The sequence below is a fragment of the Sander vitreus genome, chromosome 1 (genome assembly GCF_031162955.1).
Source record: "Sander vitreus isolate 19-12246 chromosome 1, sanVit1, whole genome shotgun sequence".
NCBI lineage: Eukaryota > Metazoa > Chordata > Actinopteri > Perciformes > Percidae > Sander > Sander vitreus.
In genome coordinates, this window is record NC_135855.1 from 31371479 (window position 1) to 31389618 (window position 18140).

Genomic DNA, 18140 nt, shown 5'->3' on the forward strand with positions numbered 1-18140 from the left:
CGGTGCTGACTGTCAATGAAGTCAGCTAAACTACTTTTGAGCCAGATGCTTGTAGAACCTCCTCTACTGCCGGCCAGTGTGACTGAGTGTTCCACTGACAGCACTGTCAGCAGCCCGCAAGAGAGATGCTCAGAGGAGCATTAGGATTTCATAACTGAGCTATGACCAGGAGACTCACCTTTACTTTATCTGTGTGGAAGTAAATGATGATGTAAACAAATGCATTAAAACGTGGGTCTTACAGGTAAAACATGAGACTTGGGAAGGCTGATATAGGAGTTTAGTGTGGGGTGGTGCGCTGAACGGACACTAACTTGGCAGGGGAGATGGTCAATGGATCAGTTTTAAGTGCAGACTCTTGCCCTAATGTGCACATGAACAATTCTATTATTAGAAAAATATAGAACTCAATACTCTTTATGTCATCAAGAGAGCAATCCTTGATCTGCTCCACTGAGTGAGTGCAAGTACGACATTGTGAACACTGTAACAGAAGCCAGAGTGATTTCACGGAGATATGGGCACATTTTCTGGTTCATAACTGCTAGCACCACACCAGATAAAGCTCATTTGGGTGTAAAAGCTCAAACAAACATTTTATGAGTACACAAATTCAATCTCCAATTATTTTTTAATAGAGCAGTTACAGGTTTTTTTAATCTCTTGCTCTCCCATCTGTAGCTCAAGAGAAACAGACTCAGGGTTGTATATATGTCTAAAATCATAGGATTAAATTAAATTAAAATTTCTTTAAGAATCACACATTTTCTGTGGATGTTTATATTTACTGAAAGGAGTGACTTCATGAGGCAATATCAGTTTTTGTTTTTGTTTTTGGAATTGGTCAATAATTCCTTGGTATAATGCATCACTGTAAATGTAGTCTCGCTTTGCCAGACCCTCCTCCAAAGCCCACTGGAGGAGAGTCTGGCTCTGTTCTCCACATAACATTCGGGGATGGGAGGAAAACGTGCGTTTTTTTGTTGTTGTTGTTGTTGGCATTTCTTTAAACCAATCACAATCATCTTGGGCGCTGCTAAGCACCAGAGAAAAGCCGCAGTGGCGCTGTAACTTGTTTTGGTGGAACAGGTGAAAGTTTTTTTAGTCGTGCAACAGAAAACTCAGATTGGACTGATAGTCTAGATAGCTGTCTGGATTTACCCTTACCCCTCAGAGATCTGAGAAAAGGTTAACCATAGTCCTCATAAATCAACCAGAGTTTAAAATGCCAACACAGGGACGGCCTCTAGTTCATCCAGTAAGAGCGTACGCCCCATGTTGGCTGAGTCCTGCAGTGGCGCAGGTTCAAATCTGACCTGCTGCCCTTTGCTGCGTGTCATCCCCCATATCTCTCCCTTTTTCATGTCTATTCACTGTCACTATATAATAAAGGGAAAAAGCCGCCCAAAAAATAATCTTTAAAATGCCAACACAAAGGAAGCCCAAGGTAAAGGATATCCGGCCTAAATTAGTGAAATCTGGCGGATTTTCCAGCGGCAACGGCACAATCCCGGAAGTGGAACGTCAAGGATATAGCCTACTGTAAATGAGACCCTATTATAGCATATCTGTTAACGTAAGGTTAGATAGACTGCTCATTTTAAACAGCTCACTCCTCCAGACAGTGAGTCACAGTCCAGGCCTGAGGGCGAAAATGCTTTGTTGAGGAGAGGTCAGAGGAGACCTGTTCAAGCTAACAGAGAGGCCACAAAGTAAGGGCTTAGTACAATAATGATGTGAAAAGAGGCATCTAAGAATAAACATTGACCATCAAACCTTGGAAGTGTGGATGACCTATAGCTTAAATCACATCATGTACCACTCCTGTTACCTAACTGCAAGAATAGGCCTCTTTAGATGTGTGATCACCACATCATTAAATAGGGAAATGATGGAATCTCAGGGTTTGCTGTGACATCGAGATAACAGAGCAGTCACCATCAGTAAAAGATAAATGTTTTTCTTGGTACAAACTATATTAGTTGCCTCACTGACAGCTGATGACTTTTTGGAAGCCACAATGTATTATGCAACCATGCTGCTGGCCAGTTGCATCTCTTCATGGCCACAGTCTTTCAGCAGGATGATGCACCATGGAACTAAGTGTGTATCATTTCAAGATTATGGAGTACTGGAAATATATCTGTCCATATAAATCTGTTTCTACCTGTATATCAAGTGCTTAACACACAGGGCATTATCCTCTCCTGACATGGTATGGTTCATGACGAATAATGTTGCAAACACTGGGAGAACCTTTGTCTGGAAGTTTAAAGCAAAAAACAAAGAAGATGGAGCAGAAATCGCATAGCTCACATTCCTGAGGTCTACCACTGCTGCAATAAGCAGCAAAAAAAAAAGTTTAAATAAAAATAAATTGCATAAATGTTTTTTTTTTTTTTTTTCTCAGAGCCTCAATGTTTTCATTTCAGCAGGATAGATCCAGTTATATTTAGTGGGTATTGATATATGGGTTCACAGAATAAAATAAAATGGGAGCACACTCCCATTAAGATAAGGACTGCAGGCCAAGGAAACCTAGAAATGCCAGTGGCATATTGATTGCATGCCCTGTATTAAAAGTAGGGTTAGCTGTTGCTCTCACAGCCCGGACATTTCATCCAAAGGTGTGGCCCGACAACAATAAGCAGCAATGAAAACTAACCCCACCACATTTTAACCAGATGAAAAAAGGTTAAAGTGCTGAAAGGCTGACAACACTATGCACAGCAGGGGACAGTTGATGCTGAAAAAAATCTGTTTTAGACCTTTGATCAAACTATTTTAGCTCAATGTTTGTTCAAAGCCTAATAGTGTAGATCGGTGCTCTGACATCTGTTATATTAAATGCGTTAGTCATTGTTGGTGGTTACTTGGTTATCGTGTCTGTTACATGTTTTGATGCAATTGATAATACATGTGTCAGGAAAAACTTGATGTTGATGTATTATGGCACTTGTTTATTGTGACTCACTTCAACAGGCTGGGTTTAAACGTGTAAGTAAATGTGGATGTGAGTCTGTGTAACAGCACAGTGTTGTAAAGTACCATGAAAATTCACAAGCAGCTGAAAATGAATCACTTGTGGCAGGTGTGTTGATTAGAAATTAATATTGATTATTAATCAATAATCACATATATATTCCTAGGTGCCAGCTAATTAGCATCATCAACTTTAAGCATGCTAATACAGAGAGCAATAACAAAACAAGCTACTGAGCCCAGAGCACGTTAGCTTTCCTGCCTGGTATAGGCAGCAACGGTGATTTTACATTTCAGTGCATGATTTATTCTTTCTGTTGTTGGCATGTTGATGATGGATATGTCTTACTTCATCAGGATATACAAGATCTGCATGTGAAAAAGTACAGCTTCTACACAGTAAACCAGTGCAGTTGTAAAGAAAGTTACAGCCAGGCACAGCAGATTAATGGCTGACGTTCGACTGAAAGGAGGGACATGCTTTCATTATTTATAACAACCTAATACATTATTGCATATGGAGCAAAGCTGCAGAAGTGGCCTGTATGTTGAATAGTTTGGGTAACATGTCATGGCGTGTATATGGCATCTGCCGTCTCCAAATTATTAATACATTCTACGCACTCATTCATTGCACGCTACATGTGTACATACAGTATGTATATACTTTGGTACATAATGCGGAGACTGTCCTCACCAGGGAACCACAGCATTGTTTGTTCAAATGCTTAAATCAACCTCTGTCCATGTTTTCTGTCCAGTGACCTTTTGAGATTATGGAAGTAATGACTGTCTTCTATTGATAAAAAAGGTAAAAGTAGTCGTGTGAAGTTGTTAGACTTCCACAAAAATGCTTTGAAAGGAGTTTGGGGAAGTTAGTTGACAAAGTACGCAACTTTTAGACATCTTACATCTCCATTTCCTACATTTTGGGAAAGTAATTTTTCACCAGTTTATACTACTATTTAGGGTAAGATTTGTTTCTGCAATAGCCATTAGATGTATTTACATTTACTGTACCTCTCTGCATGTACGTATATAGCAGTTTTTCACAAGCCGCGTTCAAATTGCCTTCACATCGAGGGATTTACAGGAAACGATACATGCGTGTAATCCAGCACAGCTTTATCTCGGCCTTGGTCTTTACTCTCCTTATTCTGCATCAGATCTGTTGCCTTTTGTTTCTACTACTAAATTTTTATTTATTTTTTTATTCAAGGAGCGCTTACTGTAGTATTTATGCACACTTCCTGTTACCATGGTAACCATGGATCACCAAATTAACCAGGGCAAAGTCTTACAACTTTAACCATGATGTTCAACCAAGTATTCAAAGCTGACTAAACTTGGCCAAACCTTACCATAGGCGATGAGACATTTTTAAATGGTGATATTGCTAAAAGATATTGGTTGTTTTAGAGCACTGGTATGACCTTGCACAATACCCAATTCTGGTAATGCCTACTGAAAACCTAAATTGATTTTATAATTTGACTTTTCTATTTACTGACTTGAAGGTTTTTAATTCCGTCAGTATAGTCAGTTTTCTAGCAGCTAAGACCTTTCAGCTGCACTATCTAGCAATGTTGGTTGCTGCTTGCTTAAGACAAACAGTGCCAGTATGCACTGAACTCGACACAAATGATGTCAATAAAGAAACCATCTGCAATGTTATAAACATAGAGCAACAAACCCCTTCATGTACTTCCCTAGAACTGGTGTGTCTAAGTGTTCCTGTAACTGTGACTTGTTGACATAAGTGACAGTAATGTCAACAACTGAGTGACAGTAATGTCAACAACTGAAAACAGTCTGGCAACAGTCATGGATAATACCTGTGTGATTAACCCTAAGCTGTATTACAGAGTTGTCCAGTTTTACACATTCACACATCTGATTCTCCGGCAACAGACTGTATATTCACATCTTTTATTCTCCCCTACCAACAGAGTTGACAGATCTAACAGCAAAATCTTGTAGGGAAAACAGTAAAACATGTTCTGCTCTGATAAAAAAAATCTGTAAAAAAAATTAAGCCTTTAGGGTAGATTTTTTTATTTTTTTTTTTTTTGCACCTTGGAGTGTTATTTAAGATTTTCGGGGGGGGGGTTAAATCCATTTACACCCCTGGAATTGTGATATAACACCTACTGCTGCCGCATGGAAACTGTCATTAGGTAATATCATCTGTCCCCAGCCCGAGAAGACAAACATTGATAGGAGCCATAACAGGAATTTGGAAAGAAAGATTTTTAATTACAAAAAGAGAGCAGGTGATAGCTTTTGCATGGCAACACAAGACATGGATCATTTCTCACACAACCATAAATGAAACTTCTCTTCTTGTAGTCTGAAGGGAGTGGATACTGCAAAATATTTTGCTGAATGGGGGCTTTGCAGTTTCATCCTCACTTAATAATAAAAGGCATTGATAGCTGTGTGTGACTGTATATGGGTGATAATGTGACTGAGTGATTGAATGTGAATGAGTTGCAAATCAACTCTGATGTTGCAAAGATTTTTATTGTAGGCTTTCAAAGATATGATTATGTTCCTCATAGATACACCAGTGAAACAAAGCTGACAATGAGATCCTAAAAAGCTGTGCAAGTTAAAATAAGTTTGGATGAGGAAGATACTTTTCCTGCCAGTCTTTCACCTGCTGCCTGGCTGTCTCCCTCTGTCCCTTCATCCATCCTTCATCTTTCTTATGTTCCGGCTTTGAATTATGTATGACTGTTAGAAGTTGTGACCACATATGGATGCCTGTTTATATAAAGCAGACTAACATAAGGACATACATTACATGGATAAATATTTGTGTGTGCCTATCTACAGTTACATGTGCCTGAGACCCAATATTTTCCAGTATTTGCACCATATAAGACCTCAATGAAGCCCAAAAGTTGGACTTTAAGTTGGCATTTTCTAAACAAAATGTGTAAAAGCCGTTTGACCAAAAATAACCAAGTGCACCTTATTTTCCTTTTAGTTTCTCACATTTGTGAACTACTACTACTGCTTTTACAGGTCAGTGTCAATAAATAACTCAAACCCTCAACGCTATTATTCCATAGTAGCTCAAGTTTGTAAAATGACATGAATTTCATTTTCAGTCAACTTTAATTGTTTCCTGGCTACACACAGCATCTGATGCAAAAAGAATTTGACAGCCTAGAATTGTTTTTTATATTATGCTGTGATATTTTTATTTATTAACATGTTTACTGCTGTTTTTAGTGCCTATTACTACTATAGTATGATTTATGTGAGGCACTGTTATTGTAACAAATCAACTTTAACTACACTAAAACTCTTCATACATTCCCCACACAACACCAAGAGTATTATTAGTCACTAGCACAAAAACGAGACAGCCATGTAACTATAATTTCAATTTTCAATTCAATTTTTTTATTTATAGTATCAAATCATAACAAGAGTTATCTTGAGACACTTTACAGATAGAGTAGGTCTAGACCACACTCTATAATTTACAACCCAACAATTCCAGTAATTCCCCCAAGAGCAAGCATTAGCAGTGGCTAATGCGACAGTGGCGAGGAAAAACTCCCTTTTAGGAAGAAACCTCGGACAGACCCAGGCTCTTGGTAGGCGGTGTCTGACGGTGCCGGTTGGGGATGTGCTGAACAGTGGCAATAGTAGTCACAAAGATAGTGGAACAGTGACTACAAATGGTAGTCGTAGTAGTTCATGTCATAACAGGGCACTGAAGGGCGTTACAGGATGTAGCGTGGCACAGCACAGCATGGGTGGACGTAGCAAGACGTAGACACTTGGCAGGACGCAGCCGGACGCAGCCGGACACTGCAGAGCATCGCCGGACACTGCAAGGCATTGCAGAGCGTTGGACCACAGTGATAGCTCCAACCAAGATCGTGGTGCCACCCTAATACAAGGGAATATTCTGGGCGGGAAAAGAAACATAAGGACTCCGGGGAGTAAACTCCCCAGAGCTAGGTTAGTAACAAGCATTTCTGGGGCAAGGATGCACACAAATGGAAACAAATGGAAAGAGAGAGGAGAGAAACTACTATGTATCTTTTTTTTCTCAGGGTAGACTTGCTGCTTATCTGCTTACTGGTTTGGCCTGTAAACAAATTGGCAGTGTGAAGTGTCAGGGTGAGGGATTTACTGCTGGATTGGGCTGAGCCTGTTCCTGTAGTGTTGTACTCTCCCCTACTGGAGAGATTCTCCCCTTTTTCCAGTATGGGTCAACTACGTTTACCCTCCAACCCACCACACACACATAAACCCACACATTTGCAGCACTCTGACAAACTGTAATCACTTTAGACCTTCACTGGCCTTCAACGGAAAGACACCATGTTGTTAATGAAAACTCGACTTGAGTCATTAAAATGGGTCAGTGTGGCCTGGCTGCGCTCACACGCACACCTTTTTTCCTTGCATGTGACCAGCGTAACCTGACAGTACTCAGGCCTAATCCGAGTGCTATCTCAGGGAAGCAGACAGACTGAGGAGCCCCGCAGCGTGGCACTACCATCTTTCGCTGGTCATTACCGGCGCTAGGCCTCTCAACACGGATAGAAGCAATGAAGGAGAACCTCAATAAATGATCAGTGTGCTCTGCCAGCACCAACGCATGCTGCATCTGCTGCCTCCCTGTTGCTGGAAGACAAAGTCCCCATCTTGCTCCCTCACCGATTGTACAACCCATAAGCTCTCCAGCATAATAGTATAAACCATCCAAAATTTGCCAAACAGCAGGTGGATGCGTCAGCCCAGTCTAATGACCTAAAGTGGTTGATTTTGCCGAACTCATGGACTGCAGAAGCCCACCTCTTCTAAAGCCCCAAAGGGATAAATGAGGCCCATTATGCAGTGAAGTTTGTAATGATGCTTTTGATTAGTGAGTTGTCAGGAGGTATTGGCCCTACGCTCATCACAGCGTTGTTTAGCACTTTAAGGCCTTCATAAAGATGAGTGTTTTTTGAGAAAAGATGAAAAAGCAGGGGCCATGTGCCTAATGAAGTCTCAGGCTTATAGCCCCTCTCATGACAGGATAATTACACCAAATGCTTCCAGCGAACACTTCAAAGGACACTTCATCCCTGTGCCAACGCCACGCAACACATCTCACCAATCAAGATAGCTTGACCTAAATCAGGTTGCCCTGGCTTGTCTGTAATGTCTGCCGCCCACAGACCCACTGGACCTCTGCACAGTCAACTGAAGTCGAATCACAACCACTCTCAATGTAATTGAGGAGTACAATTAGTATCCAGGAATTTGTCTTTGTCTGTGACATTGCTGCAGAAACATACTGACAAATAGGATTTTGAAGTGCAGCTGCAAAACTGTGCAGCTATATTAAAATTATAGTCTAGACAAAACCTTTATTTTTTATGATGATGAATGAAATCAAATGAAATGTGTGGCCCTAATTAAGTTTGTAGTTTGCTTTGTCTTAAAGTACAAAAGCTAAAAGTCAGTTTAAAATCGCAGGTGTCACAATGGATTTAATTGATGTTTTCAGGACAGAAAGCATCAAAATGTCTATAGAAAATTCTTAAATGACTCCTGGCATAATTAAATATGCTGCTGTGCATCCAGTATGTTAAAAAAAAAAATGTTCTGGACTAAATGTGTTAAAATACTCTGTATCTGTCTAAATCTTCATACATGACCTTGTTGAGATTACAAGCAGGCATGTGCACTGGTCTGTGCACGCCAGTCAGAGCACCCGCCTCCTACTTCACAAAACTGCCCTGAGCTTTCATGTAATGTGGCCCAAGCTTCCAAGCCAACAGTGCTGTGCAGATATTGCACCGTTTTGCATGTTGTTCACATACTGCTGGGTAATATTAGGTACGTAACGGGACATTCAAAATGCTCCCAAAGTGCTTTTTCATCCAATGGGGAATAAGATGTCTGGATGAGATTGCACACGTTTACGAGTCAGTGGACAATTCTTCTAGCGAATCCAGTAAATATTTTCTTTCAAAGTAAGTCTGGGATGATAAATTAGCTTCTGGGGGATACGATAAACCATATCACCACAATGCGAGTGCCTTGGATGGTCCCCTCTTCACGTCTTGAGGGGAATTAAATTAAGGGGAAGTATGGGGTAACGAGTAAGGAGAAACTGCAAAACTGTAGGAGCTAACTGCATTAAAACAATTTTTGCGAAGTTTTACTTACAAAGCCAGCAAGCAAGGCTATTTTGCTAATTGCTGAGACTTTCTAACTGGCATAAACCGCTTCCAGCGCTTAAAGTGCTGGACAGGAGCAGGCTGGAAATCTATTGAGAGTTAGAGTTAGAATGGCTCCACCATTTTAGATTTCCCCATGAAAAAAAACCCCAGCCACGCTAGACGTTGGATGCTGCATAATTGACAAACAAGCACTGCAAACTTCTCTCAGTCTACTCTGAAAATGACTCCTGGACAAACGGGTGGCACAGGAACAGATGGAGAGAGGCCACTTAAACACAGTGTAATGAAGCGATCCACAGAAAATTCACTCATACAGCGTGCATTTCAAATGAACCCAGTGAGTGTTCTGTCTCATTTATTTTGGTAACTCACACCGGATGTATTTTTTACATATGTACAGACTGCATTGCTACAGATGCCATATTTCAGTTGTTTTTATTTGCTGATAAATACTAGAATATGCAATGCGGCATAAACTTGGAAAACATATTATGATGATTAGAAACATTAAAGATGCACGTTTCCATAATTTACGTATATAAGACTTGCAAAAGATGGCAACCTCCATCTGTCCAACACAAATATTTTATTACAGAAAGCCATCAATGCACTTCAAAACAAACTATTCCTGTTAAACATATGTTTAAAGATCAACAGAGTGATTAGAACATGTGGTACACATTTCCCTCCTTATCAGAGGCAATTTTACACCAACATTTTCACATTTGCTGATAATGACCTCAGCCTGTATTTTTCAGCAACACATTAAACATTAGTAGTGGTAAGTTGTTCCAGTACTAATGTTCCAGTACATTTTCAATTAGCTTCAACAGAGGACAGGCGCTCACTTGGAGGGAGGGTTGGGGGTTACCACACTCTCAATAAATAAATCATGATAGCAGGTGCAGCGGAATATCAGAGAGGACTCTTGTGATGATAGCGTACAGTATGGAATCTATTTCCCAAATCACTACGCCTGAGGAGAGCCCCTTCTGAGATTTTTTACATTACTGACCATCACTCTGTGTTAGATTATCCTTGCCTGTCTTTTCCATCACTGTACCTTTCTGTCACAGACAAGGCTTCAAGTGCCCTCTTTTACTCTGACCCTCAATTACTCGGCCCAATCATCTCAGACAGGTGTTCAGGTACAGTAATAAACTCTCGCCTGATGCTGCCGAGGCAGCCACTCTTTTAAAGCACCTCTGAGGGCTCTGAAATGACTGAACTCGGTGTTGATCAGGCGCAGTGACCACAATGGACTCAGGGCTGCCGGCTCATAGTGTCGAGTGAAAAAGAAAAAAGAAGTAACATTACCACTTATTGCTCTGTATGGACTGCATAAACAAGATCAGATGTGCTTAGTGTTGGCTGGGCAACCGTGCTTTTATAGTGGGTAGACCATATTCTGAAGGGGGGAAAAAATGGTTTATTGCTATAATTTGTGTGCTTGTCACTCACACACAGAATCATAGTGTTATAGTCATCATCATAGTTTTTAGTAGTGTCCTCTAGACACCATTTACAGTAACGTAAGTTAAATTGTCAGCAGAGGCATTGAGAGAAAATTAAAGACTGAAGATAAACTCAAATCCCCAGCACTTAACTTATACTATATATTACTGCTTAACTGTGTTGCAAATGGAGTCTTTTCAGTTACCAGGATGTGCCATCGCTGCATCATAAACTTTGTAGAGTGGTAAGTCCACAGGGGATACACAGCCCACCTCCGGAGGTTTATCACAGCTTCAAGCTGCATAGCCAGAATTTTAAGAAAACAAAACAAAAGAGACAAAAAATACTTTGCTATATTGACTATTAACTAGCATTTAACCAATATGTGTAAATTTCAGGCATTGTGAGAAGCTATCATACCACCTGTCAGTCAGTCAGAGGATATTAGTTGTGTTGTCCACCCACACAGGTGTTTTCAATTACTCTGGCTGATTAGACTCACGTGCACAGGGATCATTAAGTGTTGGTGCAGTAAACATGAGCTGGTTACTGCATAGGAAATGAGCATCGGATTAATTCTGTTTACTAGTGCAATGTTTGGTTAATTTTCTACTCTTAAATGCCCTGTCACTTCATAGTCGCACTTTGGGACCTACCATAGGATAATCTTAAAAAGACATTTGGTATCTTCTTTGCTGAAGTACTGTACAGGTTTGATATACAGGTCTTCCACTGTAAAAATGTCGCTCAATGGCATTTTAAGCCCCCAACGTCTCCTTCCAGGCAGCGCTGCGACCGTTGACTTCAAGGCACCTAGCCCTAACCGTAACCCTAACCCTAAACCTAACCATTGCCTAATCCGAGTGCCTTCCATGCAGTGCTGCCTGGAAGGAGACGTTGAGGGCTGTCTCAATGTAAAGTCACAATTACTTTTGCCTTACATTTTTTACTCTTGCAGATTTTCATGATGCATTTTCTATTTTAAACACAGTGTGCATTGTTAATGTTCCTGGTGTGTTCATTCATCCTTTGTGCTAAAGAAATCTGCTCCTCCAATTCACTCCATCGCTCCTTCATCACACATTCCCTGAGTGGAAGAAAAAGCAGAGACTAGTGTTCATTGTTGCTGCATAGAGCGTGTGCTGCATTGTGACCTAGAAAGATTCTGCGGAACCCTTCGAGCTGGGAAACTTATCAAGCTAAATTAGCCTACATACCACAAGCAGGGGTCAGGCTAACCAGCAGCGGAAGCTGCCGCAGCTTACCGTTAACACTTGGGAACACATTTTAAAATGGAAAATAAGCAGGGTCATGAGCCACTGCAGAGAAACTACAGCAACATTTGGGTGATGTCTGGCAACCAGAAACTTCATTCTTACAATTCCTTTTACCTTTCTTTCAAAAATATGACAGTATAGCGTTTGCGTTTTAAACGGTTCTGAAATCTAAATCTAAACGACATTTAATGAAAATGACTTTCTGCTCATTGCAATAACTGCAAACCAACAAAATAGTCTGTATTGGTGTCATAGCAAGCTTGTGAAATACTGTACATTTGGCAGATCATTTCTTAACTCAACTGATTTAAGTCCCTCATGCAAGATTTCAGCCTCCGCTGGGCCTGAGAAATGAACGTCTCACATTAACAACTCCATGAGTAAAACGTCGGCAAACCACACAGCAAACACGTTAAGTAATTCAAGGATTAGAGGATTCATACAGCCCAATTCCCTCTGGGCAGTCTGCCAATAGTAAAGCACGGTCCAGTTAAACATGAGGTGTACGATGCCACATCTGGTAGATCTGCAGAGAAGCTCATTGACAGATGAGCCAATGCCATGCATGTAGACGTATAGATCCAGATATAAATGCAGGGGCTGCAACTTAACAGCAGAAAATATATATATTTTTTAATATTCAGGAGATGTAGAAAATGTAGTAGTGTGGGAAAAAAATACATCTAGTCATCCTTCACAGTTTTTCTTTAATTTTGCAGCTAGTAATAATGTAAGCCAAAGTCTTCTTTGTTTTGGATTTGATTATATTATGTGATTGATTGTTATATTGATTTTATTTTACGGACTCGGTGAGCAAATTTAGTTAGATTCAAATCATCATCTTGAGATATTTGCACAAGATCAGCAAGTTCATGGATGTCAGTTGCCATGTTTGCAGTGAAGATCACCTGAGCTTTTGGTTAGAACATTATCAGTGTGTTTGCATTTACAGTCTGAGGGCCCTATCTTGCACCCAGCGCAATTGACTTTGTACACCGACGCATGTATCATTCCTATTTTGCACCCGACACACAGCGGACTTTTCCCTCCATAGACTCCCGTCGGTAAATTAGGGAATTAACTTGCGCTCCCGGGGGCGGTTCAGCAAAAAGAGGAGGCGTGTTCCGGCGCAAACATTCCCTAGTGCTATTTTGCAGTTTCAGAAAACAATTCCGCCACAGACCAGGAAAAACCTAGTCTAAAGTCAGTGGCACGTTATTCAGATGCTATTTTAAGGTCGCATGCTTGGCCATAATGTAGAGTGTGCACACCGTGCATACACTTTGCTTCTCTCATCTCACAGACCCAGCAGTTCCCATTTTTGCAAACCATACATAAATACAAGGAAAAATATAATTTTTAATAATAGCAAGAGCGCCCGAGATCCGCCCACAAAGCTACTTGCATTTGGCTATGATACTTGCGTTTCAGATCGTTAAAATAGGGCCCCAAGACTCATAATTCCTTTTTTAAAGTTGGACAGAGAATGAATTAGGGTTTTACTTCTACACACAGTGAGTGACTTTGTTGATACAACTGTACTCATGTGTTCATTAGAGCCAGAAAGGAGCAAACACACTGCTATTCCGCTGCAATTATGTTGCAAACTCATATGTGCACTATGGCTGTAACAATATGCAATACGAAACGGAAAGAGCGACACTCAGATCCACGAACCTGTGTCGCGCTTTGAGAAGGCAGAATTGCGACACCCCCCTCCCAACTCCCAGAGTTATCCTTCCCGTCCAGATCACATTGCAAGTTGCGTTTTAAGCTCCTCTTTTTTCTGCTTGTGGAGAGCTACGTGACACATGAAACTATATTGATGATGTTAAATCGGCCGTCCGAGAGTATACCAGGTGGACAAACAGCTGACAACCTGCAAGGGGAGGCGCTGGAGAAAGGCTCGGACATATACGCCGCAGGCCGCTGTGGACTTGTGACAGTCCTGCAAACGGTTTCAGGAAAATGGCTGCATGTGTCCGACAATGCACAGAACATCAACACCGGTACAAGCCTACAGTTGTTCGCAGACACGGAGTGCGGAAAGTGCGTCCGAGCCTTCCGGACAGGTGAAATGACTCGGTTTCCTGTGCTTTCTTTTGAAAGGCTGGCTGCCAAAAATCGCACCTTACTTTTTGAAAAAGAAAAAACATAGTCCCCTTTTCTACCTTTTTTAAGGTTCCCCTCTTTGTTCTTTTTTTGGCAGAGGGATATTTCTTCATCAAGACTGTACAGACTAGTTTGAGAGTGCATGTCTCTAAAGCCATCTTTTCAATATTTTTGTCTTAATTTTTTCTTTTTAAATATTTTCCTCCTTTTTTATATTTTTAAACAGCCATAACCTAAAAGAATAAATAGGTGAGTGACCCCACCCCTGGTATTTCTTTCATTATTTGATGAACTTGTACAAAGACTGTAAAATGTTTAAAACAAACTTTTTACATTTTGTTATGAAAAATTGCAACAACAACAACAACAAAAAAAGTTGTAAATTAAGTAAGCTTGTACTTTTTTGATTTTTTTAAATTAAACACTAGCTATCAGTAAACAGAAGGTAGTGGCTGGTGGCTGGTGTGTGCGCCAGTGTTTATACGTTTGTGTGTTGGCCCGCCCCCACATTTGGCGACTGGCGAGTGTTAATTTCGGACCCTGCACAGTACTATGAAACAGTAGCCATTACTTTGTAAATGTAAGAGAACTTGATTGAAGAAGAATTTTCAACATGCTCGAATCATCTCCACAATGGAGTTTAGTTCTGTTTGTTTTTCAACAGTATTTTGTTACAAAGAAAACAGAAGTGTTATAAGTTTGGCTTTTTATTTATTTTACTTAGGTATATAGTTAATAATTTGCATAGTTAATATTGTTCTTTGGTGCTCAGTTTATACAGATGTTTTTCAGATGTTATTTAACTTTTTTTTTTTCTCAAAATCTCTTCTTTTTTTCTCTCCTAAACCACTGGGCTTAATTGCTTAATGGTTTGAGGAAACGTATCATTTACCATCTGCATGAAAACTGAGTGTTTTCATTTCACAATAGATCGTTGTTGAGAGCAGAACATGCTGATTGAAGGTGCTAAAATGTCAAGTATAGAGGGCTTGGATTTTAGGTGTTGTCAGCAAACCAGTGTGATTTCAGCTGAAGTGCTTTCTATTCATCAAACACTCACCGCTGTCGCCGACGACAGAAGCAGTGAGGTTCATTTTGAGTTAACATTGAATTAAATGCTTTAACACGATACATTTCCATGCAGGTGAAAATCTGAGAAGTTTATATTGTTTGACATATACATTACAATAGCACTGGAATTAAAACATGCCTAAATGTATAAGCATCAACAGCCCTGGGTTAAGGGTTTGTGCCATAAAGCTATAGCCTATGTCTGTGTAGGTTCATCTCATTTATTCATCCTGGTAGCTGCAGTGCATCATCAAGGCAAAAGAAAGTCAGCCACTGGACTGAGCTTTCACCACTCATCTAGGAAGGCTTCTTTAGCTCTTCTCTCTCTCAGGGCTGAAGAAGCCTCTCTGATGAGTCGTGACACGCCTTCAGTGCTACAACCTCATTCCAGAGGATATTTAATTCTGTCTTGATGTAGCATACAGCTAATTTACAACACCTGTCCACAGGAGGCCTCGACGGAAATAAAAAACATTTTAAAACCATGAACAAATAATTAAGGATTTATGGATGAAAGGCAATGTAATAGCACGCTGTAAAGGTAAACGCAGATCTATTAGCAGCTGTGAATACATCTTAGCTTTTGTTAAACCTGCCTGTGGGGGGTAAATCAGTGGGATGTAAATCATCTGGACATTTCCTGTAATGCAGTATTTGGTACGCTGTCACAGAGATTTATATTAAAGTGAGATTCACAGTGAGCACCCTTAGTTCAGTTTCTTGCATTTTGCATTTGTAATGCTTCTGAAAATACCAAAATATGAGTACTAATGAAAGGGGCCCTGTGGAGTTTTCTTGTAAACAAACAAAGGTTATGCATTACATTCAGTGTTATTCACCAAAACACATTGTCTATATCCTTGAGGTCTAACAAACTTGTCGAGTGCATTTCCTTCCTCATAAAACATCTGCAAAGCCATCCTACTTCTTTCCTGCGTTTGCAGGAGCATTGCTGAATATCTTGCAGTGTAAGCGCCACCTGTTGATCAGTGGAATAGTGTGACACTACTTTTAGGACTGTGTATCGCGTCCCGAAACGAGCATCCACTACTTGACAAAGGGCTCCATCGCACTACTAGATGTCTTAAACTCCACAGGGAGCATTTAAGTAATGCAGTGGCGGTGCAAAGAGACCTTTGTTATGCTGTGCTGCTAATTGTGTTGTCATGTAAAAATCACTCCAGAAGTGCATGTGCTATGTACTGTGTTCTAATGATACTACCTTAAGCACTACAGATGCTCTCAGATACAGTTGCTTAGTCTTTACCCATTTCAAAATGTTTTTGCATTGTCAAATGTTGATGAAAATTTGACCTGGATAATACATGTCTGTACAAAAGGTCATGGCAATATCTCGATCTAAATGAAACATCTTTCTGACCTAAAAATTTGTTTCTCTACAATATATCATCACTTCTCTCTCATGCTCTCCCTTTTCTGTTGCAGGTGGTGGGTCAGATCGATAAACTAACGTCCGACTTTGACTTTGACCTGGAGCCAGATGACTGGACGGTGGCCACAGCCAGCAGCACGTCCAGCAGTGAGCGAGGTTTGGGAGAGGCTTTCAGGCTAGACTTCCTCAATGCAGATGTGCTTTCTGATAGCTGGGAGTTCTGCAGCTACCTGGAGGCTGCTGGCGCCGCCGCCCGAATACCTGGTGAGCAACCAGGAGATCTGCGACCGGAGATGGGCTGCGGGACCATCCCCACTCAGACGCAGACCCCCACCCCGCCCCCCTCCACTGCCTCCGTCTACTCCCAGATGAACGGCGGGCTGCCCATCCCCAATGGGCCTCGCATTATTACTCCAGATTCATCCAGCGAGGAGGCCAGCAGCTCCACGCACAGCCACAAGACTTCTCGTACCTCCGGCACAAGAGAAAGAGTCCGCTTCAGTGACAAAATTCTGTACCACGCATTGTGCTGTGATGACGACGAAGAGGATAAAGAGCAAGAGGAATTACAGGAGGACAAGAGTGGCTGTGCTACACCAGATAGCGATAGTGAACCCAGTCTCCTGACAAGCTCAGTCAACCCCAAACGTTCTTCCTCTGAGCACTCACTCCTCCATAACTGTCTGGACCCTTCTTATGTCTCCTCGCCAATGAAGGGAACGACAGGAGCTCACACACTACCCAGGAAAGGTCTCTTGAACCCCGGCTGCCGCAAAAAACTGTTACGAAATAGCAGCACACAAACTGTCTCTGACAAGAGCACCCAAACTGTACTGCCCTATATTCCAACCAAACAGAAAACAAAGGACCACTGAGAAAGCCCTAAGTTTATCATAAATCTCATGAAGAGGACTGTGCATTATTTAATATTAAATACATAGCTCATAGATTAATACACAAATTAATTACTAAATAAATAAATGATATATGGGAAATCACTCGACTACCTAAAGTTATTCTGAGGCTCAGGGAAAATACGATGAAATGAAGCAAAGCAGATCATTAAGATGAAAGTTACTGGTGGACCAAAAGGTTAGTGCCTGTTCTGATGTTGAAAGATACACTGAACGGATTCCCTATGTGTAATAATTTGAAACAATGACAGAGGTTATAAAAGCAATCATTTTTACTAGAAAATGTTAAGTGTTCAAAATTGGAAGGGAAGTATGAAGAGGTTGTTTCCCCTCCTCATACTATAGTTGAAGTCACAAAAAAGAAAATGCTTGTTCCTATAATGTGGATACAAAACACTGCACATTCTGTACTCTGAATCTGTATAAACATTGTCTTTTTTCATGTTCCAGTTATTTCAAATGTCAAAGGGATTGTTGCTTTCAGCGGAATAATGTATCTAGATGCACATGTCAAGCCTCTTCCTCTCTTTGATGTCAACAAACAAGCTTAAGCGAAGAGCCAGAAAACACCATTTACCTGCCCTTGATTTTATAAATCATCTCAATGTGAGCTCTTCTTGGTCTGCTGCAGAAACATAAGAGTGGCAAACAGATATATAAAATAATTTGAGAATGTGCGGCCCACAAAAATTACATTTCCAATTGTTTATCTTCGTCCGTGCCTGACGGTAACGCC

General features: G+C 40.8%; 1 protein-coding gene across 1 annotated transcript in view; it reads left to right on the forward strand.

Moving 5' to 3' along the window:
• The window catches only part of insyn1 (inhibitory synaptic factor 1), a 56260-nt gene extending 38401 nt beyond the window's left edge, over nucleotides 1–17859 (forward strand). The window contains exon 3 of the mRNA XM_078258042.1: nucleotides 16544–17859. Within this exon, the coding sequence (XP_078114168.1) occupies nucleotides 16544–17365 (822 nt within the window). The 3' untranslated portion in view covers nucleotides 17366–17859. The remainder of the gene's footprint in view (nucleotides 1–16543) is intronic.
• Nucleotides 17860–18140: the final 281 nt, after the last annotated feature.